At 39.9% G+C, this 27,026-nt stretch overlaps 1 protein-coding gene and 1 pseudogene across 9 annotated transcripts in view; one reads left to right on the top strand and one right to left on the bottom strand.

Moving 5' to 3' along the window:
* Nucleotides 1–1,074: 1,074 nt before the first annotated feature.
* LOC144364875 (aminomethyltransferase, mitochondrial pseudogene) lies at nucleotides 1,075–2,611 on the bottom strand (annotated as a pseudogene).
* A 23,325-nt stretch (nucleotides 2,612–25,936) lies between these two features.
* The window catches only part of Dnm1l (dynamin 1 like), a 55,805-nt gene continuing 54,715 nt past the window's right edge, over nucleotides 25,937–27,026 (top strand). For 8 of the 9 annotated variants that reach the window (XM_005334042.5, XM_005334041.5, XM_005334038.5 and 5 more), the window contains exon 1: nucleotides 25,943–26,078. In XM_005334042.5, the coding sequence (XP_005334099.2) occupies nucleotides 25,977–26,078 (102 nt within the window). In that variant the 5' untranslated portion in view covers nucleotides 25,943–25,976. Of the gene's footprint in view, nucleotides 26,079–27,026 lie in introns of all 9 variants that reach the window. The other variant, XM_013362296.4, reaches the window with a different exon arrangement.

Genomic DNA, 27,026 nt, shown 5'->3' with positions numbered 1-27,026 from the left:
CTTAGTGCTTGCCTAGCAGGTATGTAGCCCTGGATTCAATCCCTGTATTGAAAAAAACAAAATAACAACAAAAAACCCCTTGATGTTCCTATAAGTCTCCTTACCAGTCTACCATAGGTCTCCTTGCTTTTCCCTAACAAGCCAGCTACTGTCCAGTCTTAATAACATACACTGGCTATTCCCTCTTCCTGTAGTGGTCCTTCCCCAGATATCTGTATAATTAACAATTTGCCAACTTAAAAAAAAAATCTTTGCTCAAATCTTGCTTTCTTAAAAGGCTGACCTAGACACATGGTAGTCTTTTGGGGCAGGCTGGGAGAGGTGTTGGAGATCAAACTCAGGGTCTGCACAATGCTAGGCAAATGCTCTATCACTAAGGTACACCTCTAGCCCCATGATATATTTAAATTCAACTGCCTCCATTACCAATATTATACTCCATTCTCTCTTAACCTGATCTATTCTTTGGATGGCACTTAGCATCTAGCAATGAACAAAATAATCGAGTGATTTTTATGTTTATTTTTTATTGTTTGTCTAATACTAGAACATAAGTTCCAAGAATATTTTATTCATTTTGATTGGGAATCCCTAAACCCTAGTACATTTAGTAACTCCACAAGTACTTATTGAATATGAAAGTTTATATAAAGAAAAATGATCTGAACTTTTATTCCTAAGTTTTATTTATTTATTTATTTTTTTGGAAGGAATAAGCTCATTTAATTTTTTTCAGGAATCAGTAAAGTCTAGTTATGGGTCCCAGGGGTGAAGGTCACTTCAGGTGGTAAATTTGCCATGGTTTGCTACTGGGCAGCGGGCCAAGCCAAATAGGGAATGTGGAAGAGTGAGTCCATGTCTACTCACCCATCCCCAGGTTTACACATAGGAATAACTAAGCCAATGTTCTATGACTCAAGAATCATTCCTGTACAGGGAGAGGCAGCAGTTTGCATTCATGGAAAGCAAAGTGAAGGAGGTATGCTAAGCTCACACTGTCCATAGTAATAGCGCTCTGAAATGTGAGAAACTGGTGAGGTGGATTGGGCAGGTATTCTCCCTACAAAGTTGAGCTTTTGCTTTATAGCCAGCACTTATGGCAGAGTGGAGTTACTGGGGTTATGAACTGAAATAGGACATAGGGTGAGCTGAAATCAGTGGCATGTATTGGGGTTTAGGGGTAGTCTCAGTGGCCTCCTCAAACAGACTAGAGCCAAATTCTAATTAGCTGCCCACTCCTGGTGAGTTCTTCTTCATTATCCTGACTGAGCCCTAATGAATGCCCCCTAGAGGTAGACTCCCAGAGAGGAGCGCCTTTCCCTGGGCCTTTTTCATTTCAGAGTGTAGTAGTTCGTGGGTACAAAGGGCATCTTGCTGACCACAGCCATCTGCTGCTTCCGCCACACCTCTACAAGCAGCTGTGTTCCTGGCTGACTGTACTTGAAGGGCACATAACCCATTGCCACATTCTTCTTCAAGCAGGGTGAGGGGCAGCCACTGGTCACAGTACCAATCATGATGCCTTCTGTGCTTAGGATGGGGTTGTGTGCCCGCATTGGAGCCCCCTCACACATCAATCCCACACGCTTCCGCTGCACCTCACCTTTCAGCTGGGGAACAATAACCTTAGCTCCTGGGAAATCCATAGCAGCTCGGCGACGCTTCCCCAATGTCCAACCAAGGCTGCCCTCAACCGGTGTGATATGTTCATCAATATCATTCCCATACAGGCAGAGGCCTGCTTCCAGGCGCAGGCTGTCCTGGGCAGCCAGCCCTGCCAGCTTCACCTCTGGGTTTTCCAGCAGAGCTGTTGCCAGGTGGACTGCCCCAGGGGCTGGCACTGAGATCTCTACACCATCTTCTCCTGTGTAGCCACAACCGGTCACTCAACAGCCAGACACACCAAACACCTTCATCACAGCACTGGTCATGAAGGGTAATTTCCTCAGGTCATCTGCCACACCAGCCTGAAGAACTTGGGCTGCAGTAGGGCCTTGCAGGGCTAGCAGAGCATTATCCACAATCTCCAGGCCCACATCATTGCCCCTGTTCTTAAGTTCCCTGACCTTGTCCTGCATAAGGGCCAAGTCCTTGTCCCAGCAGCCAGCATTGGACACCACATACAGGTGTCCTTCAGAAGTATTGGTCACAATCAAGTCATCTAAGATGCCTCCAGCCTCGTTGGTAAACAGCGACAGTGTCCCCTTATTTGGCCTTAGCTCTGCAATGTCTCCAACCACTAAACTCTCCGTCAGCTTCACCCAGTCACAACCAAATATCTTGGTCTGCAGCATGTGAGAGACATCAAAGAGCGAGCAATGTCGCCGTGTATGAAGGTGCGATTCAATGTGACTTTCCTGGTACTGTATAGGCAGACTCCAACCCGCAAATGCCACCATTTTCCCGCCATGGGCCAGGTGGAAGTCATGGAGCGGAGTTCTGCGGAGCACATCCTGCGAGCAACTGAGAGGGCGACCTGGGGCCGAGGGAAGCGCCTGCAGGCGAAAGCCCAAAGGGGCCACCATGCTCATAGCCCGCTGCATCGTCCGCTGGCAACTAGTGCAGAGGGCGCAGAGAGGCCACCACTCTGCCAGGCACGCCGGGAGATGTAGTCTTATTCCTAAGTTTTAAATGCTTAAGAGTACCTTGAGATAGGAGACTGAGAAAAAAGGAAATCTTCAACATTTGATAAAGCTAAAATTTTTTTGTTAATAACAAAGCTAGATTCCTGATTAAAAATTTAAAGTACTTCAAAATATAATGGTGAACCTCGCACAGTGTGCATGTCTGCAATCCCAGCTACTGGAGAGGCAGAGGCAGAAGAACACCAAATTTGAAGTCAACCTGGGCAATTTAATGTAACCCTGTCTCTAAATAAAATAAAAAGGGATAGGATGTAGCTCAGTGGTATAGCATTTACCTAATGTGTGCCTAGCATGTGTGAGGCCCTGGGTTCAATGTTCAGTACTGGAACAACAACAAATATATATATTTGTATATGTATGTATTTGTGTGTGTGTGTGTGTGTGTGTGTGTCTTAGTCAATTTGGCACAGTAGATTCTTGCTTTAAAAAAAAAAAAAGTTTAAATTCACTATCACCACCCTGACCACAGCACCTGGACTATGAAGGAAATAAGAGGCAGCTGGTCACTCTTCGAGAAGAATCCAGAAGTACAGAAAAATACACATCCTGAGGAAATGGGGCTGGCAGAATGGCCCTGGCCCAGGGTCTAGATAATGAGTGCCTAGTCTGCAGTCACCTTCTTGTGGAGGAAGTGATTCATGTGTTGTTTTGCCCTGCATTAAGTAAAAACAGAAAACCAGGTTTGGTTGGTCTGAGAAAGGAAATTCTCCTTTTTAATACAATAATATTGGGTCTCAGAACACTATGCTGTGAAAAAATTAATTTAAAGATATCGTTTCCATGTAGAATCAGTATATTTTAAAATTGGAGAAACATAGGTAATCTTGTGGGTTTTTTTTTCAATATCTGTATGTGAGCATGTGTGCATGTGTGCATTCTTGGGGTGTGAAAAACAGGCACGCACAGAATATAGGCTTAACAATTGTGTAGGAGGAAGAACCATGAATAAAGAAAAATTATTTGCTAAAAAGATATGATGCTTTTTTGAATATACTTTTTTGTGAGATTTTGATTTTTTGTATCATCTCAGTGTTTTTACACACACACACACACACACACACACAATGGCATAAATAAAACCCTCTAAAATCTTTAGTAATAATATTGCATCTGCAATTTTCCTGTTTGATGATTGCACTGAGGTTATGCAAAAGAATATCTTTGTTCTTGAAAATACACACTAAATTATTTAAGAACAAAGAGGAGGGTTGGGGATGTGGCTCAAGCGGTAGTGCGCTCGCCTAGCATGCTCAGGGCGCTGGGTTCGATCCTCAGCACTACATAAAAATAAAATGAAGATGTTGTGTCCACCGAAAACTAAAAAAATAAATAAATAAATATTTAAAAATTCAAAAAAAGAAAAAAGAACAAAGAGGAATTGTGTCTGCAACTCATTCTCAATGGTTCAGAGATGAAAGATAATAATAGAGTCAATGTGGTAAAGATATTAATAAATGATATGGGTAGAGATCATGTAATAGACTTGTAACTATTTTGTAAGTCTGATTATATTTCAGAAAAATCGTTCAAAGTATTTTTGAGGAAGGTCTGGGAATGTCGCTCTGTGTTAGAACTTGCCTACCATGCATGCATCCCCTGGCACTGCATAAAAATAAATAAAAATTAAAGTATTTGGGGGAAATGTAACATTGAAATGAGATACCACCACAGCCCTATTAACATGGTCAAAATGAGAACACTTGTGGAGACAAGTGCATGGAGTTCTACATTCGTGACATACATTAAGGGCTCCTGAGTGGTGAACCACCCCCCTAGTGTTAGGCATGTGAGCCACAAACCCGGTGTTGCGGTCCCAGCGCTTGCTCTGCAGCCCGCTCCTCGACTGCTGCGTGGACAATTGGGAAGAAATTATATTAGTGGCTGCCTATAATCTGCCTAGCTGCTGCCGGAGTATATATACATGGTAACTGCAATAAAATCAGACCTGCTTCCAGCTTGGTCTCCAGAGGTCTTGATTTGTGACTCCACAGCCACACTCTATTCTACCTTGTTCTGTGGACCTCCTTGCTGGACAAGAGAGAGTCCCACGCAAACACTGACAACACCAAATGCTGGCAAGGATGTAGAGCAACAAGAATTGTCATTCATGGCTGGTGGGAATGCAAAATGGTACAACTACTTTGGAGAGAGATTGGCAGTTTCTTAAAAAACTAAACATACTCTTACCCTATAATTCATTAATCATGCTTTTTGGTATGTACCCAAATGAATTTGCAACTTTATCCACACAAAACCCTTCCAATGTTTTTTTAATAGTGCCTTTATTCACAATTGCTAACATTTGGAAGCTACCAAGATGTTCATCAGGAGGTGAATGGATAAACAGTTACATGTAGACAATGAAGTATTAATCCCTAAAAAGACATTAGCAAGGGCTAGGAGTATAATTTGGAGGTAGAGTCTGTGCTTAGTGTGTGCAAGGCCCTTGATTTAGTCCTTAGCATCAAAAAACAAAAATAATAAATAATAAAAAGACATAAGCTACCAAAACACAAAAGAAATGGGGGAATATTAGGGGCATATATGACCAAGTGAGAGAACCAACGTAAGAGACTATGCACTGTATGATTCTAATTTATGTAACATTCTGGAAGAGGAAAACTACATAGACATTAAAAAGATCAGTGATTGCTGGGGGTTAGGGAGGAAAGGGAATGAATAGGCAGAGCAAGAGAGGATTTTTCTGACAGTAAAATTATTCTGTATGACTTGATATTAATGGATGCATGAAAATTTACCTTAGTCAAAACCCAGAGCAAACCCTGACCTGGGATGTGGTGGTGCAACCTCCCAGTGACTCAGGAGGTTGAGGCAGGAGGATCCCAAGTTTGAGGAAAGCCTTGGCAGTTTAGTGAGACCCTGTCTTAAAAAAAAAAAAAATTTAGATAGGACTGAGAATGTGGCTTGATGATGTAGTACATCTGGGTTCAATCCCTGTACCATTAAAAAAAAAAGAGTGAACCCTGATACAAACAATGGACTTGGGTGAGGATGTGTCAAGGTAGGTTTGTTAGTCGTAACAAATACAGCACTCTGCTGCAGGATGTTGATAGGGAAGCTGTGCCCATGTGAACACAGGGAGTATATGGGAACTCTGTACTTCCTGCCTACTTTTACTGTGAACCTAATGGTGCTCTAAAATATAAAGTTTGTTTAAAAGGAGAAGTGTTTTGATGGAGTTTAACCTAGTTTTTAATTTTCCTGAGCCTACATATTGCAATTTTTCTGTTTTTCATTTCTATGCAAATCAAAGTTGTTTCTCAAAGAAAAACTACATAAAGTTATAGTTAGGAGGAATAAGCAGCAATCAGGTGAGAAACGATTTTTAAAAATACATTGAAAAAGCAATTACAAATGAAATTATGGCATTTGCCGGTAAATAGATGAAACAGGAGAACATCATGCTGAGTGAAATAAGTCAGACTCAGAAAATCAAGGGTCGACTTTACATACAGAGATATGAAAAATTGTGTTCTATATGTGTAATAAGAATTGTGATACATTTCACTGTCATATATTTAAAAACTAAAAGCAATTTTAAAAAATAAAGCTTTGAGAAGATCACAAAAAAAGAGTAGATATTTTAAAGTTTTTTAAAAATAGAAAATCAAGGGTCAAATATTTTGTCTCATTTACAGAATCTAGAGCAAAATAAGGGAAATGGGATAGGGGACTGCATGTCATAAAGAAGTAAGGAACGTCAGTGGAGTAGAAGAATGGAATGGGGGGCTGGGGATGTGGCTCAAGTGGTAGCGCGCTCGCCTGGCATGCATGTGGCCAGGGTTCGATTTTCAGCACCACATACAAACAAAGATGTTGTGTCTGCTGAAAACTAAAAAATAAATATTAAAATTCTCTCTCTCTCTCTCTCTCTCTCTCTCTCTCTCTCTCTCTCTCTCTCTCTCTCTCAAAAAATGGAATGGGAGGGAGGAAGGAAGAACAAGAGAAAATTTTCTCAATGAATTTAACAAAATTATATGTAAATATACCACAATGAATTCCACCTTTATGTATATGTATAAGAGACCAATCAAAAATAAATACATAAACAAGTAAAAGGAATGGCAATAGAGTAGAAGAAGGAAAATAGGGGGAGGAGGAGAAGGAAGTAGGGGGCACTGGGGACAGAGTAAGTCAAATCCCAATCATGCATGATTTTGTCAAAATGAACCCTACTATTATGTATAACTATAATGCTCTAATAAAATAGTTTTAAAAACAATTATAAATTGTCACAGGAAAAATAATAATCTCAAGAAACAGTTTTGGTTATTGTTTTTTTTTGTTTTGTTTTGCAGTACTGGGAATTGAACCCAGGGTGCTGTACCACTGAGCTATTTGGAGACAGATTCTGGCTAAGTGGCCCAGGCTAGCCTCAGATTTAGGATCCTTCTGCCTCAGCCTCCCAAATAACTGGGATTACAGGTGTACACCACTGCACCTGGCTTCAAGATATAGTTTTAAAATTCATTTATTCAACATGTTTAAGTAGAATATTCATTCATTTATTTGGCATTTAATTATTGAATGCTTCATATTGGATCAACAAGAAGGCAAATAATTGAATTAAATTACTCTGTGCTTATTGTACCGAAACATTACATCTAGGATTACTTTGAATATTTGGTACTGACAGATTTTTTTTTTCTGTGAGCACCCAAATAACTCTATCGTCTTATTTTGTCTTTTCTTTAATCAGAAGATATGCTCTTTGTTAACAAAGAACCCAGGATATTTTAAGGTATTTGAGTCATGAATAGATACCAGCACACTGTCACAAAATGTGTAAATGTCAGTAGTTACAAGTAAAACTTCTGACCTCACACTCACCAATTGTGATTTAATCTAATATAAAATTCACATAAATGAAATAAAAATAGGAAAAACATCCTATTTAAACTAGAGATTTTACAGTAGGAATAAGAACAAATCAATATCTAGAATGTTAAGAAATTATACATTGATCCAAATAGATTTCAAAAGCTAGGACGGATGACTTAAAGTGTTTCTCTGAATATGTAGCAATGATTGACTTATTTAAGGGATCCAAGTGAAACTTACAGTTTATTGAAAAGGAAAATTGCATAAGAATAAAAAAAATTGGGGCTGGGGATGTGGCTCAAGCGGTAGCACACTCACCTGGCATGCGTGCGGCCCAGGTTCGATCCTCAGCACCACATACAAACAAAGATGTTGTGTCCGCCAAAAACTTAAAAATAAATATTAAAAAAAATAATTAAAACATTACAAGCTGAGTAAAATTTCGACCTTTCCAAGTTCCAGAGCTCTTCCAAGCACGAGATTCTCATAGAGGGACCCCAATGGACTATGTGAGTAATATGGATTAATGTATTTTCATTTGTTAAAACAAAAAACAATTCTATGGGGCTGGAAGTGTAGCTCAGTGGGCATGTGCTTAGCGTGTACAAGGTTCTATCCCCAGCACCAAAAAAAAAAAAAAAAAAGAAAAGAAAAAAGAAAGAAAGAAAACAAATAAACAACAACAAAAGGTCCACACAGAATCTGAGCTTGTGTTGTTTTCACCAAAAAAGTGCAACAGGACAAGATATACATTTCGGGATTCAGAACCCAAAACAATAAAACCCAGTTTTGTTTAATTACAGCTCAAAGTCGAGCTTAGGAGAAGCTTCTCGACCTCTGCCTCAAACAGTTAGTGTAAATACCAAAGTTCATTAATTTAAAAATAAAACACAGTGGGCCTGAGTGTTTGTTTTTAATTTTTCTTTTCTGTTTTTTCCCAATCCCCAAAATGTATTTAAAGTGTAAGAGAAACATGTCACTATCAAGGAACTGCTAACTTCTGCCTCATCTGTATAAGAAAACCATACCAACCCACCAGCAGCAATCAGAACTCCACACAGAAGAATGAATCACTAGCTTCACCCCCTTGTGTTTCTTTTTGTCACCTGAGCCCCAACTAGAGCGCATGATGCTTGAGTCTTCGTGTTCAACAGGTTCCCTGGACAACATAACAATCAAAGCATAACAGTCTGCCAACTTCTGCCAACAGACTGTTTATGAGTCTCTCAAGTGGGCCCTGAGGCCTGCCTGGAATCAGGACCAGATGGGACATGATAAAGTAATAATTTGGTGACCTTTAAGATGAATACTATTTAAATGCTTCCTCAACATTTATTTAGAGCAGAGAAAAAAGAGCAAGGAAATAAGACTCCTTGGAGACAGCTGGCAAATCTCTGTATTCTGGGATCTTCATTTTGGGGAGACAGTTATATTACTTAGCATTCACCAAAAGAATCAGATGAACCCAGTTTCACTAGAAAGGGATCATATATTATTGCTCAAGAGTGCCCCCTGGGGGTCTCAAACTATGACAAGTGACTAACCACACTCCACTGGAGAGGAGTTCTGGTAAATATAACTTTCTCTGTATCTCTACAGTGTCATCGATGACTTGGTGTTCACTGGTATTTTAGCATGTCTCATGCGATGGCAATGTGGGCCGCTTGCCTGCCAGCCCACCCTTATGGAGCTCTATCTACAAAGTACTTTCTCTCTGCTCCTCCCAGTTTCTTCTTTCTCTGTAATTTTCCTCCTTCCTTCTTCCTTTAAAAACATCAAAGCAAATTCCTTCAAGTTTGTCCATCTCAGAAATCATGAAATCTGAATCCAATGAATAGACGGTCATAGTTCAATCTTGAACTAAAATCCCCCAAATATAGATCTCTCTTGATAAAAATAGAGATCCACTATTTGGAGTCCAAGATCCAGCAGGTTTCATTTAACATTGTATCCTAGGTACTTCCCCATCTTCAAAAACAGGTTTTCAGAGTAATGGCCAAAATTTTGAGGGCAGACTATGTGCTAAACCCTATTCTAGGAACTTCATATAAATTACCTAATTTTTATTCCACCACAGTTTACTTAGGAATCTGCTTACTTCACATCTTGTGCTATGTAAGGCTTCAAGGAAATCTTTAACTTATTATTGACATTTGCATCTGTGATTGAAGTTAGGTGTCATTAAAAACAAAAACAAAAACAAAAAAACCTCCAGCATGTGATTTGACTGAGAGGAATGGGCAGAAGAAAGCAACTAAAGAATCTTAAGAAAAGTGTTTTGAAAAATATACAGACCTATTCCATGATCTGCTGCAGTCCTGATGTGCCTGGGGGCTGCATGTTGGCACACAGGCAAGGATATATAATTTTCTCCCAAATGATTCAAATTCATCCCCTTCTTCCTCTGCCTGCCTATCCCAAGTTTCCTGAAAGACAGTAATAATCAAAGTTGAAAGAAGACAATTAGTTCTCAATGTTGCATTCTGGACCCCTACAACTCTGTCTAGTTGAGACCCCACTGCTGTAGTTGGCTCACCCCTCCTCCACTGTGATGTCACACCCTCCCACTAGCCACCAAGCTGCCCCAGGGCTTCACTGAATGTTTCCTAGGTAAGTCTGTTGTGGGGTTACTAGAAAGAAAAAAGATAACTATCTGGCTGAAAATGAGAAAGGAATTAAGGGACCTATAAAAAGCCTTTTGGAAATAGCAAAATGTTTATAAAGGAGAAAGGAAATGGTGGGGTGGCCAGAGTGTAATCCTATTATTTGCCTCCTCATACTCCAGAGCAGTGGTTCTTAACCTGCTTTTCTTTTTCCCCAGGGACATTTGGCATGTACGTGGTAAAGGCCAGAGATGCTGCTTAAAATCTGTGATGCACAGGACAGGCCCTTCCCACAACATAATTACTCAGCCCACAATGTCTCTAGTGCCCACGTTGAGAAGCCTTGCTCCAGAACCGCTACACCTCTGGCCACCTACTCCCTTCCCCTTTCCTCAAGCGTGGGCAAAGCAGAGCTAAAATTATCATCTGTGACCTTTTTTGCGACCCTCCCCTCCTTTCTTCAGTCACCATTCAATGCCCTACTTTCCTTTGGTCTAAATGGAAAGATGATAGCATCTATCTAGGAAGCTTTATGGGCCAGAAGTAATTTCCTGAGATTCTCAGTCTGTGGATCTTTGGCAATCAGGTCCCTTGAACAAAGTGACTCTTTATCTTTCGTATGAAATCGGGAACTCAAGGAGAGACAAGAATAGCCTGAATCCCCATGCACTGGGAACCTGATCTGTGACCTGCAGCATTTAAGAATCATTGTCCTTAAATGGCCTTGTACCACAATTGCTAAATATTTCTTTTAGAGTCCTCTCTCCCTCCTATCCTCTCTCTCTCACTCTCTCACTCTTTCTCTCTCTCTCTCCCTCTCTCTCTCTCTCTCTCTCTCTCTCTCTCTCTCTCTCTCTCTCTCTCTCTCGTTTGATATCTTAGGATATTTCCTATGCTTTGACCTTCATCTGAGCCATGATTTGGAATTTAGCCACTCCCCACCCTGTGTCATTATGAAGAGTTCCTATTAAACTTGAGAGGGAGATAGAACTATTATTTGTTATTATTTGATAACTTAAAAATTAATTTGCTGAAAAAATATATGCCCTGAAGAAATAAGTCCTCTATAAGTTTTTTGTTTAAATAATTAATATTCTGATTGGAATATGTTTTTATCGCTATTCATCAAGTTTCATTGCATTCCTTGTGAACAATTGGATAAGACTGAGTCTACAGAAAAGACTCTAAAAGATATAATAATGGGCCGGGGTTGTGGCTCAGTGGTAGAGCACTTGCCTAGCATGTGTGAGGTGCTGGGTTCGATCCCCGACACCACATCAAAACAAACAAAATAAAGGTATTATGTCCATCTATAACTAAAAACATATTTTTTAAAAATATAATAATGACAAAAGGGCACAAGGGTTAATACTTTCAAACCTATCTTTAATATGTACCAAAGTCTGAATACACCATATTTGTCCAGTGAAGAGTTGGAAAGACCGAGGAAACTGGCCTATGTGTGTTTCCATCCAAGACCTACACGCTGTGGTGGGACCAGGTGTCTTCCATGATTTTGGGACCATACTAAGTATCTACTTCATTCTCGTGGTCCTATAAGTTAGGATAAGGAAACTAAGGTTCAGAAATATTAAGAGAACTCCTCAGGGACATATAACTAGGGAGTGGCAGCAATAGGTTTTAAGCTTGGATTTATCTAGTTTCCAGGCATACACTTGATAGGAATAGAGACTATTATTGAGGACTACCATAAATGTCCTGTTCACACCCTGTTTATCCCTTTCTATGAATTATTTTGTTTTAAAACTCACAACCACCTTTTTATGTGAATTTCTTATAGATGGGGAACTGAGGCTCAAAGAATTTATATCCCTCATCCCAGGTTAGAACTGGTAAATATATAGACCTGGATTCCAGCACAGTTCTGTTCACTATAAACCTGTCCTTTAAAGAATATGCTACACTGCCTCATCTAAAGCCATTTTCACCATGCCAATAGCCCTACATCTATCATCTCACCAAATTCTGTCACTACCCACTGTGGTAAGTAATGATAGTCCCATTTTCAGATGGAAAAATTGAAGCTCAGATAGTGCAAGTAGACTGTCCAAGGCCACACACCTCCCACCATGTATGGGTTATGTTAGGTAAGGAATGCTTATTAGCACTCACTCCAACAATGATTTTCAAGCTCTATCAGTGTGCCAATATGCCATACTTTTGAGGAATCAGTGCAATTTAAAAACAAATCATAAACAAATTGTGTTCCACATATATACATATACACACATACATTTACAGATATTAATAGAGATTGAGATGATGATTCCTTGATTTGGAAAGATGCATACAGGATAGTAAGTGTGCATATTTAAAAAACTGTAAAGCTGGGTGCAGTGGGCACACTTGTAGTCCTGGCACCTGAAGTGAGAGGATCACAAATTTAAGGACAGCCTCAGAGATTTAGTGAGACCCAAAGCAACTTAGCAAGACCCTGTCTCAAAAAAAGAAAAAAAAAAAAAAGAAAAGAAGGACTGGGGATGTAGTTCAATGGTAAAAACACCCCTAGGTTCAATCTCCTGTATCAAAAAATAAAAATCATTAAAAATATGACTGTACCTTACACATGCATGGAAATTTCTGAAAGCATACCTATGAAATCCTTAGTGGTAGTTAACTCCAGAGCAAGGGATTTGACAAGGCGCTAGCAGAGTTAACTGATTTTTTCCCCTTCCCTTTTATGCCCTTTGTTATTACTGTTTAACTAATTCCCACCCTTTCTTTGAGGTGAAAATGAAAATCTAAAAAGGGTTTTCAGAGAAGCTCCTAGCTTGAGGACATACATTTATTTAGGTCTGATCTAAAGGTAACTGAGCTGTCAACATGCTAATGTTTTATAATGACAGCTGGAGAGTGAGAGGTGAAATTCATTCACACAGGTGGAAGGTGGGTGCAAGGGAGGGCAGGAAATTGTCTTTTAGAGAAACTGTAGGTTAAGTAAGCAGGAAAGTAAGCCTCAGGCAGTCTGAGTTGCTGATGGCCTGGGTGAGAGAAGGCAGAGTGTCTGGGAAAAGTTCAGAGATGCTGCTTCTAGGAGCTTTAGGTTGACTTCAGAGCATAGATTCTCCTGGGTCTCAGACAAAGGTATTACATAATTGTAAAAAGGTGGATCAATTTAAAATTTAAAAACTTATCAAATTTTTAAAATTCTGCTAAAAGTCACATTTTAAAATACCCGAGTTGTTTTTAAATTCAGAGACACAAGGAATTCCTAATCAATCAAGAGGACTGAATCTAATTCTGTCTCTACTAGGAATGGGAGCTGTGATCATCATTTAACTTCTCTGGGGCCCTGGTTTCCATATTTGTAAAATACTACAGTTGGACAAAATGATGAAAAATGTTAATGTTCTCTTGGCCATACTACCATAAGATTTTTAGTGCTCATGTTTTGTTATTTATGGTTCATCTCATTCTCTTTGCATTTTGGAAAGCATATATTAGGTACAAATGCAAGCTTTATTGATTTTATGTATAAATATACATTGTCACTTGGATTTTTATAAATGTTTTTCAAGTGTTTCCCTAATGCTGCAAACCAAGTCTTCTCTCCATTTTTGTTCACCCAGAAGGACCTGAGACCTCATCCAAAGCCCCTCGGTGTTACTGGATCCCACAGCACAAATGAGGGCTCAAGATTAGTACTGACAAACCTACGAAGATCTCTCCAGGATTCAGAGCTTTTATTCAGACAAATAGGCTGGGCTGATTTCAGTAAGACATTTAAAGTGCTACATTAGGCATTTGTAGGGGAGGGGTCATTTTCATCCTGGCCATTTCCCATGCCTTGGAGTCTGATTCCATACACCCTGCATTCCCTACCAGATTTGGTTCCACAACTGTACTTCTACACAGGAATATTATTATCAAAATTAATGTCAACATCAGGTGTGGTGGCACATGCATGCAATCCTAGTTACTTAGGAGGTTGAGGCAGGAGAATTGCAAGCTTCATGACAGCCTAGGAAACTCAGTGAGTCCCTGCCTCAAAATAAAAAATAAAAAGGACTTGGGATGTAGTCCAATGGTAGAGCACCTGTGGGTTCAATCCCCAGTACCGAAAAAAAAATAAAAAAATAAAAATAAAGTCAAAAGACATATTGAGAGGAAAATTTGCAATGTATATAATAAAGTTTGTCGTAACAGAAAAAACTCAAACAAGTGATTGCTTTAATATATAAGTGCAATGGAGAAAATGGACAAAAATATGAATAATAATTCATATTATTCACAGGAAAATAAATAAAAGGTGAATATATGTAATATTCACTAATAATAAAAACAACAACTACTTTTTTTTGGGAAAATAATTGCTTTTTAAACCTGTTGCTATGTTGCCTAGGCTGGCCTTGAACTCCTAGGTTCAAGCTCTCCTCCTGTCTCAGCCACCTGAGTAGCTAGAACTATAGGTTAGTGCCACCACATTCGTTCATCTCTAAAAATCTTTTATAACCAATAAATTAGCAAAACTGAAAATGTTGATACTGCGTTAGGGTGGGTATGGGAAAAAGTATACTCCTATACATGTTTACTAGAAGTATAAACTAGCTTTTTTTTTTTGTAGGGCAATTTGGCAACATTCAGATTTTTTAAAAATATTTATTTTTTAGTTGTAGTTGGACACAATACATTTATTTTGTTTATTTTATTTTTATGTGGTGTAGAGGATAGAACCCAGGGCCTCGCACATGCTAGATGAGTGCTCTACCACTGAGCCACAACCCCAACATTCAGATTTTAAAGATGCATACCTTTGGCTCGGAAATCTCATTTCTAGGAATCTACCCTACTGAAATACTAATATAAATATAAAAATATACACATACAAGGATATTTTCTGCAGCATTGTTCTTAATAAAAAAATTCAAAGTTATCATCTACTAAGAAAAAAACTGTTAAATTATCATAATCCTTACAAGAGAATCTATGTAACCATTGGAAAGAATATTTGGGGGCTTTTATGTGCTGATATGGAAGATATTTATAATATCATAATGAGTTTAAAAAAAACCTGTAGTAAGAGGAGTGTTCACTTAAGTGAAACAAAAAAGAATAGAACTACATGTGTAGTATGATCTCATTTATATTTTAGGTTTGTGTCTGCTCAGTGAAAGGTATGAAGAACAGAAAGATGTTAATAGTCATTTCCATTTGGAGAGTATGATCAGAAATGAGGAGCTTTTCTTATTTTATATTACTCACTAAATGATATTATAGACTGAATTGTGTTATACCTCACCCCTAGCCAAATTCATATGCTGAAGCCCTAACCCCCCAATGTGACTAAATTTTTTTTAAAGGAGGTAATCAAGGTTAAATGAAGTCATAAGGGTGGGGCTCTAATTTGATAAAATTGGTGTTCTTTTAAGAAGAGGAGAGAAGCCAGGTATTGTGGCACACACCTGTAATCCCAGCAATTTGGGGGGCAGAGACAGGAGAATTGTAAGTTTGAGGTCAACCTCAGCAATTTAGAGAACCTGTCTAATAAAGACCTAAAAGAAGTGGAGATATAGTTCAGTAGTGGAGTGTTTGTCTAGCATGACTGAAGCCCTGGGCTTGGTCCCTAGCAAAAAAAAAAAAAAAAAAGGAAAAAACACCAGAGCTGCTCACTTGGTCTCAATATGCACAAAGAGGAAGGCCATGTCAAGGTGGCCATCTGCAAGTCAGAAAGAGAGGCCTCTGCAGAAACTTAACCTGCTAGCACCTTGCTCTTGGACATCTAGCTGCAAACCAAGTCTTCTTCTAGGACATCTAGACTTGTAAGACAAACAATTTCTTCCTTCCTTCCTTCCTTCCTTCCTTCCTTCCTTCCTTCCTTCCTTCCTTCCTTCCTTCCTTCCTTCCTTCCTTCCTCCTTCCTTTTTTTCGTTGTTGTTCTTCTTCTTTGGTACTGGGGATTGAACCCAGGGGTGCTCAATCACTGAGTCACATTTATTTATATTTTATTTACACACAGCATCTCACTGAGTTGCTTAGGGCCTTACTAAATTGCTGAGGCTGGTTTTGAATTTGTGACCCACCTGCCTTAGCTTCCCAAGTCCCTGGGATTATAGGTGTGGGCCACTGTGCCCGACAAGGACATTAAATTTCTTAATTGACCAGTGTGTGGTATTTTGTTACAGCAGCCCTATGAAAGGAATACACTCCACTAGCACATTTATGCAGAAAGAGATGTAATTCAGGGAACTAGATGCTTACAAATCTGTTAGAATGACTGGAAAAATGGAAAAACATGGAGAAATTACTCTCAGATCAATGCCACAAACTGGTGTAACAAGGGTTACTGCATCATTTATCACAACCGAGGGCAGGTTCTCAGTATCTCTTAATTCAGCGTCTGAGAATCAGGAAAAGGTCATCAGAACCACCAATGCCAGAGCTATTATGTGACCCATGATTTGCACAAGCAAAGTGGAAGCCTTGTGTAATTCCTCTGCCCTCTCACAATTTAACTCAGAAATTAAGCCTTGAGTGAATACCTCTATTTTATGGAACTAAAAGTGCATCTGGAGTACTTGGCTGCAATAATACTAGGGGAATGCAATTTTTAGCTTCTGAAGGAAAGAAAAGCCAGTATGTGCTAGGAGCAGTGGCACTTGCTGATAAACCCAGTGACTCAGGAGGCTGAGGCAAGAAAATTGCAGACTCAAGCTCAGCCTTGGCAATTTAGTGAGTACCTGTCTCAAAATTTAAAAAAATAAAATAAAATAAAATTTAGAAATTGGGATGTAGCTCAGTGATAACACTCCTGGGTTCAATTTCCAGTACCATCCACACACATGCACACATACAAACACACATACAAAGGAAGCTGAAATGTTATACACTAGCTAATTTCAATTTCTTTTTTCCTCCTTTACCTTTTTCATCACTATTTTATAATTTCTTTCCTTAACATCCTTTTATTTCCGCTTAAATGTTCATATTACTCATTCTGACCTTGGCTGCTTTTTCCCCCCCTTTCTACTTTATAGTCTGTGGCCAATTGCATCTTTTCTAAATTTGTCCAAGTGTCTCCATCTCCTCTATTACCCTGGTATACATTACTATCATCTCTGACTTAAATTACTGTAACACTCCCTATCTGGTTTCCTTTTCTCCTTTACCTCATCCCAATCACTGGGATGGGGGTGGCGTGTATACAATATTCATAAGATCATGTGTTTCTCTTCTTTTCCCTCTACCTTTTTTTCTTTTCTTTCTTTCTTTTTTTTTTTTTTTTTGGTGTTGGGGTTTGAATCCAGGGGTGATCAACCACAACCACTGAGCCACATTCCCAGTCCTTTTTTTTTTTTTTTTTTGTATTTTATTTAGAGACAGATTCTCACTGAGTTGCTTAGGACTTTGCTAAGGCTGGCTTTGAACTCACGATCCTCCTGTCTCAGCCTCCTGAGTTGCTTGGATTACAGGCATGCTCCATCATGCCTGGCTCCCTTTACTTTTTCTGTTTCTGTCACATTCTAGATACATTGCTAGCCTCTTTGGTTGGCATGAGTTTTTATGAGCTGACTGACCTCTGACTGACTAGCTCTCTTACCTAGCCACTCATCATCCCCCCAACAGGCCCTCATGCTCCATAGTTAGCCAAACCAAAATTATGACAGAATCCACGATGATTCCCCTTCATTCCCTCCTTTTCATTGTTGAACAGGCTGCTCCCTCTGCTGGTTTGAAATGTCTTTATTTTCTGTCTCATAGACTCCTATTAGTCCTTTATTCAATTGGGAAGCTTGGATTAGGTTCCTTTCTTGTGTACTGACTTTTATTATAGTACTGGATAATTGCTCATTTTCTTCTTGAGAGGAGGGAATGATAAAAAACAAAAATTTTGAGGAATGTCTTGTTGGCTGTTTTAGCTTCAGTATTTAATTATCATTTTATGCTTTTGTTTTTACTACTGGCATGAATGGTGACACATTTAAAACTTCTATCTGGGTTTTGAGATGGGACATTTTCTAGCTTTACATTAACTTACTAGTACTGCTAATGCTATGTAAGAAATTACTTTTGTAGCCAAATTATAGTGTTATATTGTGTGCACACACAGATGTGTAAACAGATATGTAACAATGAATCCCACCATATGAACAACTATAATGCATCAATAAAAAAAATGTGGAACTTACTTTTGTTATGGTAGTAGGTCAACATCCTTAGTATTTGTTATACCTATTTCATAGATAAGAGGTTGGGAATAAGGCTACTGTTTATAAAGAAAATGATTTATTTAGAACTTTTTTTTTTCTCATGCTGCATTGGTCCTAAAATAACAACTTTTTAGTCTCTGAGTAACTCAGTTAAAATGTAATTACTATGCAAAACATGCATTCAACATCCATCTACTCATCTGAGACAGCTAATTTAGCCCTTAATCTTACCGGGCTAACAAACATGTCAGGAAATTGGGAATTAGAAAGAAGATACTTCTTCAAGGCTTTGACATTAAGATAACAAACCAGAAGTGTGAAGGTTGGAAAGTCAGCTTAGCCTTCAAAGACAATGTGGTCAACAAACATACCAGGAAGCCAGGAGGAAGGAAAACGAAGCAACAACTTATTGATCAGCTACACTAAGTCAGACTGCTGTGCTCTTAAACAACATTTGGGTTTACCCCCAATGGTGAGTGGTAAAGGTGAGAGGCAAACAGCATGCATGTAGAATAGTCACTAAAGTAACCTGTATTTATCATTACTTCATTAGCATAGTAAAGATCACAGGCTGATGCTTGATCTGATAATGAGATGTGTATCACATGAAGACACATATGAGTTCGGCTGAGACTCCACCTCTACATACAATGATGTCAAGAGACCAGGTCCCTGCTAAGTCAGAAGCCCTATAAAGCTACAAATTTCTGTTCTTTTGTTTGAGTTAACACGAGATTTCTGTCCTTAATGTGTTGCCTCCCTCATGCTTGAGCATAAGAATAAAAAGCCTGGTTTCTGTGCCAATATGCCTTTTATCATATTCTTTTGATGGAAAGCAAAAGAACCACGGAGTCCCTAACACATTCATCCAGTTAGTCTCACATTCAGTAATTGAAGCGGAATTAGAATAAATGAAAACCATTATAAAGAAACAAAAGTCAACTCAGATAAACCTTTATACATATTAGTACTTCATAATATACTTCCTTCTTCACTAATTTACTAATTGTGTTACTAATGTATAAGACTTATCTCACCAACGGCGTGTGGCATTTCTAGAAAACTGCTTCTTAAAACTCAAATTGACTGCTATTGCCCAATACTGGTTTGGTGAACTGATTGGGGAATTAGAAAAGATATTCAAAATCTCTAGCAGAAAAAAAAAAAAAAGTCTCTACTAGACCTGGCTGTTAAAGCCAGGACAGATGCCCCTTTGCTTTAGTTTATTACAGTGTACTAGTGAGCTTTTTGGTACGCAAAGGTGGTTAACCAAGTGCTAAAAGATAAATTTCTCTTTATCTTTGATGAGCAAACTGACTTGGTGAAGGGGAAACAAAAAGGGGAGCCTGAAAGACTGAGAAGGGAGATTTGAGGAGCTTCTAAGTATGCCAAACAGTTTGGGAACTTGGAATGCAGTTATAAAGAGGTTGATGAGAAAATTTAAGAACTAGGGTAGTGAATTTAAGAAGAGGGATGTCTAACATGTGATTTTCAGTTGGCATTGATGTGATATAAAATCACTCTTATCTCAAACAGTAAAATATGTCACATGTTTTGAGGGTGGAAAGATTAAAAGAAGGGCCAAGTTCTCTTGGTAAGAGGGTGTGGAGCAAAGAGAAAAAAATAGTCATGGGAGATAAGTGGAGGCTGGATCTGAACTCCTGTTATAGTGTCCTTTGTTCTTGTGTTGTCACACTGCTTTCTAATGGGCTGTCACTATCTTGCCAGATTCAATTGCTGACTTCTGAACCATTTGGAGAACTCTACCATCTGCAGACAATTTTCTGCACCTGCTAACAAAGTATGTATTAAGCTTGAGTCCTAGGGAGCAGTGCAAACTGATTAAAACTACTTTATTATCTCTGCAAAATATGACAAAGAGGCTTCTTCATTAGAGTTGTGCATTTTATTTTAACATTGGGTCCACACTTATCACTAGATTTCAAGAAATGGATAATGGCAGCATGCCTGTGGTTGTTGATGAAAATGTTGGTCAGGTTGCAGTGGTGCATGCGTATAATCCCAGTGGCTCAGGAGGCCGTGAAATAGAAGGATCACAAGTTAAAGGCTGTCCTCAGCAACTTAGTAAAGATCCTGCCTTAAAAAAAAAAAATGAAAAGGACTAGGGATGTAGCTCAGTGGTAAAGCACCTCTGGGTACAATCCCTAATACCAAATGAAATAAAAAAAAAGTTGGTCTGAAATGATTATTGAATATATGCTATAAAAATAGTCTGATTTTTTGCAAGAACTATTTTCAGTTATTAATTTAATTCAAAAATAAGCATTCTGCTAGGTGTGGTGGTACATGCCTATAATCCTAGTGACTTGGGAGGCTGAGACAGGAGGATTGCAAGTTCAAAGCCACCCTCAGCAATTCAGTGAGGCCCTAAGCAACTTTGATAGACCCTGTCTCAAAATTAAAAAAAAAAAAAAAAAAAAGAGATGGGGATGTGGCTCAGTGGTTAAGCACCCATGGGTTCCCCCCCCCAAAAAAAAGCTTTAATTAGATACTTTAAATTAGAATAAAGCCAACTTACTCCATGACTGATGATAGTCCTGTGCCAAGCCAGCCTCCTATGTATTGCCTGGGTTTAATTGTAAATCCTGGTTGAAGTTGTATCAATTCAAAGCTGCTTAAAATCTGTGTTATTCCAGACATTTTAGGTAAAAGAAAAGGGATCCTAAATCCAGTAGATTGGTGTTAGATAACAAGTGTCATACAAGGTAGTAGGGGAAACCAGCTAAATAAGGCACCACTGCTGTCCTTAGAGAGTTCACTATAGGGGAGGTGAGAAGGGCATGCTATTGTTGTGTCCTTGGTTTCTCCCTGACCTCCAATGAATTCCATGTGTCAAATATGTATTTGATAAATGTGTTGAATAAATGAGGAAATAAAAATATTTTATGTGTAGAATTTAAGAGTTTAGCTAGGCACGGTGGCATATGCCTCTCATCTCAGTTACCTGGGAGATTGAGGCAGGAGAACCACAGTTTTTTAAAAATATTTTTTTAGGTGTAGATAGATAACATACCTTTATTTAATTTATTTATTATTTTTACGTGATGCTGAGGATCAAACCCAGTGCCTCACACGTGCCGAGCACGCGCTCTACCACTAAGCCACAACCCCAGCCCGGAGAACCACAAGCTTGAGGCCACTGTCTGGGTTTTTTTTTGTTTTGTTTTGTTTATTTGTTTTTGGTACCAGGGATTGAACTCAGGGGCGCTTAACCACTGAGCCACATCCTCAGTACTTCTTATTTTTTATTTTGAGATAGAGTCTTGTTTAGGACTTCACTAAATTGCTGAGGCTGGCTTTGAACTTGCCAACCTCCTGCCTCAAGCTCCTGAGAGGCTGGGATCACAGGTGTGTGCTCTGGTGTTGGCTTGAGGTCAGCCTCTGTAATTTAGCAAGATCCTGTTCAAAATGAAAAAATAAAAAGGACTAGGGATGTGACTCAGTGGTACATCAGGTTTATAGATGTAGAAATTGAGGACCCAGGGATTTAAGCAGAGCAGTAAATTTAGATAGGTAGTATGTGGTGGATTGGGATTAAAACAGGCAAAATTGTGTGTGGGAGTGGGGTCAGGGAAGGGTTGGAAATTGAACCCAGTGGTGCTCTAGCACTGTGCTACATCTCCAATCCCCCCTCCTTTTTTTTTTTTTTTTTTTTTTGGTATTGGGGATTGAACCCAGGGTCTCACACATGCTAGGCAAGGACTCTACCACTAACCTACATCCCAAGTCCTTTTTAAAAATTTTAGTTTTGAGGCAGGGTCTTTCTAAAATTTCCAGGCTGGCCTTGAACATGTGATTCTCCTGCCTCAGCCTCCCGAGTAGCTGGTAATACAGATGTGGACCACCATGTCTGGCTTTGGCTGGAAAAAAATTATTTTAAGTGAGTAAAAGAGTTTATTTAATTCTTTCAAGCCAATTTAGTCCATGATCTCTGGGGACAGTGACTCACATCCTTACAGTTCCATAACCAGAGACAGAAAATAGTTCTGTTCTAACTCAAGTTAGGAAATCCTCAGGGAATGACTCTAAATGGTCCTATTAGGAAAATATTTCAGCCCTAGACCAATCACTTTAACAGGGTGCAGTAGGCAGAAGAATGGGCCCTCAAACATGTCTAGGTCCTGATTGCTGGAATCTGTGAACTTTAAGTACAAAAGAGACTCTACGTGTGACTGTGGGTACATAACCTGGAATGGGGAGATTATCCTGGGCTGTTTAGGTGTGACAAATCTAATCATTAGCTCTTAAAAGCAGAGAACTTTTTCTGACCATAGTCAGAGAGAGGCTTGAGAGAAAAGAAAGGTTAAAGATATGCCACGTAATTTTGAAGTTGTTGGAAAGGGGTCACCAGAAAAGAACAGGAGTGGCCTCTAGGATCTAGAAAACATGAGGAGACGGATTATACCATAGAAGGGAGAACCCTGATGACATCTTGATTTTAGCCTGTTGAGCTTCCTGTCAGACTTCTGAATAGAGAATTGTAAGATAATAATTTTTTGTATTTTTAGGCCGCTAGGTTTATGGTAATTTGTCAAGGCAGCAGTAAGAAACTAATATAACTTTGTCTGTAGAATACTTAGTTGTAATTGGGAAAAACAACAGAACAACATGGAGTCGTTAGATTGAAAAGACTTTGCAGGTATTGAGACTATTGCCATTTGATAGGACATTACTGTAGTATATTTTGTGTATTGTAAACATATGATGTTTTCATATTTTCAAGATTGGTTACAGAGTACTTTCCTTATTGTAAGACTCCTTAAAATTGAATGTGGAATCCATCTTTAATTTCTTCCTTTATTTTCATTAGTGCCTCAGATATAATGCTAAATAAAACTCAGACTTTATTACCAAAAAAAAAAAGAAAAGAAAAGAAACAATATAGCAGGGAAATAAGGTAGAAATTGGTTTTAATTGCTCCTCAGATTTGCTCAGTCCCATCAGCCTGAGATCTAAATGAGATCTCATAGAGCCTCCACCACTTCCAATTCTCCTCACTCTTCAGGATAAATTGATTTGAGAGAATGAGATAAAAAATACAGAGTAGTAGATATAGGAGGCAGAGTTCCAATGCTGTCTGAGATCCTAGATTCAGTCATTTTTGAGGCTGGTTAGTTCAAGTTAAATTTTTGTCACTTGAAACCAAACTATCCTGCCTGATTCACAAAACAATAGTGAGAGAGAGGTAGGTTAAGGAGATGAGATTTTTAAAAAGGCTTTATGAGACAACACTTGATATGGCTTAATGTGATTCCCTAATAATCCACTCCAGAGAGGAACACATTATTCTACTTTCAAAAAGGAAAGAAATATTTATTGGCTAAATGGCTTTTGTTATGGTTTGGATGGGAGGTGTCCTCCAAAACCTCATGTGTGAGGCAATTCAAGAAGGTTCAGAGGAGAAATGATTGGGTTGTAAGAGTCTTAACCCAATCAGTGATTTAATCCCCTCATAAGGTTTAACTGAACAGTAACTGAAGTGGTAGGGTGTGGCTGGAGGAGGTGGGAATTGGGGCGTGGCTTTGGGTAATGTTTGTATCTGGCCAGTGGAGAGTCTCTCTTTCTGCTTCTTGATCACCATGATGTTGGCTGCTTCCCTCTGTCACCCTCTCCCCCCATGATGTTCAATCTCACCTTGAGCCCATAGGAATGGAGTTTGACTAAGACCTCTGAAATTGTGAGCCCTCAAATAAACTTTTCCTCCTCTACAGTTGTTTTTTGGTCAGATCTTTTAGCCACAGTAGTGAAAAAGCTGACTGAAACAGCTTTCCCATAAGCAAGAGTGCTCTGAACTTAAAATGTGAAAACCAGATTGGTTTATTTTGTTTCCTGCAGTGAAACATATTGCACGTAGAATATCTTGCCTTATGTTGAAAAAAAAAAGTTATCAAATAAGAGTTATTCCTTTTCAAGGGCTCATCAGTTCCTGCTTCATTTCCTCTATGTCTGGTTAACTCAGTGCTCTAGGACAGGGACCATCAGTGGTGGTGGAGTGATAGACTATGAGCACTGGTCATGAGATTATTCTTCCTTTTCCTAGAAAAAGATACATGTTAATACAAGGCTCTGGAGATTCTATACCAAAAGAAAAAATATAATTTAAATGGGAATATATAATGCCACACAAAGTTTATGACATTTTGCTTTCTGGATATATATGTATGTTTGCTAATTATGCCATTTGCAAATAGGAAAAGACTGTGTCTATTGATGCCACAAATAAGGGAAAATCAGTTGTAGTTGCATCATTTTTGCCTTAGGGCACTCCCACCCTTTAGAGTAGTAACTGGTTATACCCATGAAACTTCACCCTGAGGCTGTCCTCTCTCTTGTCTGCCCTTTCTTTTTGGAATACTAGAGACTGCTCAGAAATTTCTCTTCTACTTAGAAAACAGCCAAAGTTCCATCAACAGGTTAAGAAGCAAAGTGGGTAGTATTTGACCATTATGTAATACGATCTTTGGTAAAAAATAGAGTGACTTGGAATAAAACTGTCTACTTTTTTTTTTTTTTCTCCCGCTGAAAATTTTGTCACTATTTCTCCTTCCTCCAATTCCTGGCAACCAAAACTCTACCAATCTACTTTCTACCTCTGAAATTTTGTCTCTAAGCTTCTCAAAAAATTTTATTTATTTATTTTTGGTGGTGCTGGGGATTGAACCCAGGGCCTCCTGCATGCTAGGCAAGTAGTTTATAACTGAGCCACATTCCCAGCCCTGAAATCTCTGCTTTAAAAAAGAATCAAAGGCGAGGAGACGGTCACAAAACTTGGCAAGATGCCAAAATATCACTACTGCATCAGCAATTCATTTGTTTAAAAATATTAAGCATCTACTTAATAGGTGCTCAAAAATATTAAGCACCTACCATAAGTACTACAGATTTATTAAAGTATAGAGAATAAGTGGTCAGCTCTTGCCTCTAAAACTCCCTACACTCTTAAAATTGTTTTCTGAACACTTAAAAAAAAAATTCCGGAGAACCCAAGAGTTCTCCTAACATGGGCTGGTTTTGCACAATAGCACCCCAGACATTCCATATCAACTTACAGACATTTTGCACCTATCTGGAGAGTCTTGTCTTGGGTCATTCTTTGTCTTCTCAGCCCGTTCTTCTTGAGAAACCTTTCTCATAAGGAAATGACACTGGTTAATCAAGAGAGAAAACACTATTCTTGTTTTTTTGGGGGTGGTGGTGGTGGTGGTGGTGCTGGGTATTAAACCCAGGGCCTTGAGTATTCGAGGCAAGGACTCTACCAATTGAGCTATATCCCCAGTCCGTACAACGCTTTCACACCCAGCATTTCACATCCATCTTGCCTCTAGGCAAGCATAAATGTATCTCTTCAGTCCAGTTCTCCCCGTCCTACAACTCAGCCTTTTGACAGGGGCGGGCAAAACATCCCAACCCCCGGCTGCCCGCCCTCCCCGCTCTGCCCTCCCCTGTCGCGCAGCCTTCTGGAAGTCGTAGGCACCAGCGCTCCACCGTCCCAGAACTACAATTCCCGGCAAGCGTTGTTCCTCTCTCGTTCCCTGGAAGCGCATGGCCTGCCGGGAGGGGGCTGGAGCAGGCGGCCGGTCCAATGGGTGCGGGCTCCCGGGAAGAGGGCGGAGGAGAAGAGGAAGGAGGTGGACTGTGGGCCCCGTCCCCATTCATTGCCGCGGTCAGTCGGGCGGGGGTCTGGTGTTTTGGGAATTATGGAGGCGCTAATTCCTGTCATCAATAAGCTTCAGGATGTCTTCAACACGGTGGGCGCCGACATCATCCAGCTGCCTCAGATCGTCGTAGTGGGGACGCAGGTGAGAGACGATGGCGGCATTCGCTCGGTCCAGAGCCCAGGGTGCGGGCCTGGTCGGGGCTGCGGCAGTGCCCGCTCCCGGGCCAGCCTTTGCGGCCTGTGGTGGGAGCATCTTGAGAGGTACCCCGGGGCTCTCCGCGCCCGTCCTCCCGGGGCTGCGTTGCACCGGGCGAAGAGTCTGAGGCCTGGCCGGGCGGCGAGGGGCGGAGTCGGCGCGGTGCGGCGGTCCCGCGGGCCCGCGGGCGGGGTGGGGAAGGACAGTCGGGCGGCGGAACTGGAGTCAGCCTGGACCGGGCGCGGCTGGGTCCGCGGGCCGCTGCTTCCAAGGGCACCTGGGGGACGCACGGGACTGCACTGGGCTCGCGGGGGGCCAGACAGCCCCGCCTTGGCTAGTTTCCGGGCGCGGGGTGTTGCTTTCCCTTCTTTCCTTGCCCAGGGGCTACGGAGTGTTTTGGAACCGCGCGGTGGAGCTGAGAAAGGCCGCTGCTGGGTAGCGTCTGCTTTCCTGCACTGCAACCCCTCCAGCTTTCCCAACCGCTGAAGCAGTGCTAAATAAATAGATAAATAATAAATGGTAAAATCTCACGTGTACCTGGAGTTCTGAGTGTTAGAAAGGAATATCCAATTTTTCTGCGTAGGCTGTGGTTTTTGTCTGCCACAGTTTTGTGGTTGTGACCTAAATTTGGCATGAGGTTCTCTGGCTCTTCCATGTTGGGTCTTTTATGGATAACTCGTCAATTTTTAATATATGCATAAATGTTGAGAAAATAAGTGTATTAATTATGGAGGGACAGGAGAAGTATAAAAACTTCGTTTCCTCTGATCTTGATTTAAGAGGAATCATAGGACTTTCAATTAGAGTTCAAGAGTAACACATTTTAGTGATTACTTGGTATATAGATTTTAAGCGCTGTCATTCTTTTTTTCTTTTTCTTTTTAGGTACTGGGG

Source organism: Ictidomys tridecemlineatus, chromosome 6, assembly GCF_052094955.1.
Source record: "Ictidomys tridecemlineatus isolate mIctTri1 chromosome 6, mIctTri1.hap1, whole genome shotgun sequence".
In the NCBI taxonomy this organism is placed as follows: Eukaryota; Metazoa; Chordata; class Mammalia; order Rodentia; family Sciuridae; genus Ictidomys; species Ictidomys tridecemlineatus.
Note: the sequence above shows the minus strand (reverse complement) of the source record. Positions and strands in the feature narration are given on the sequence as shown.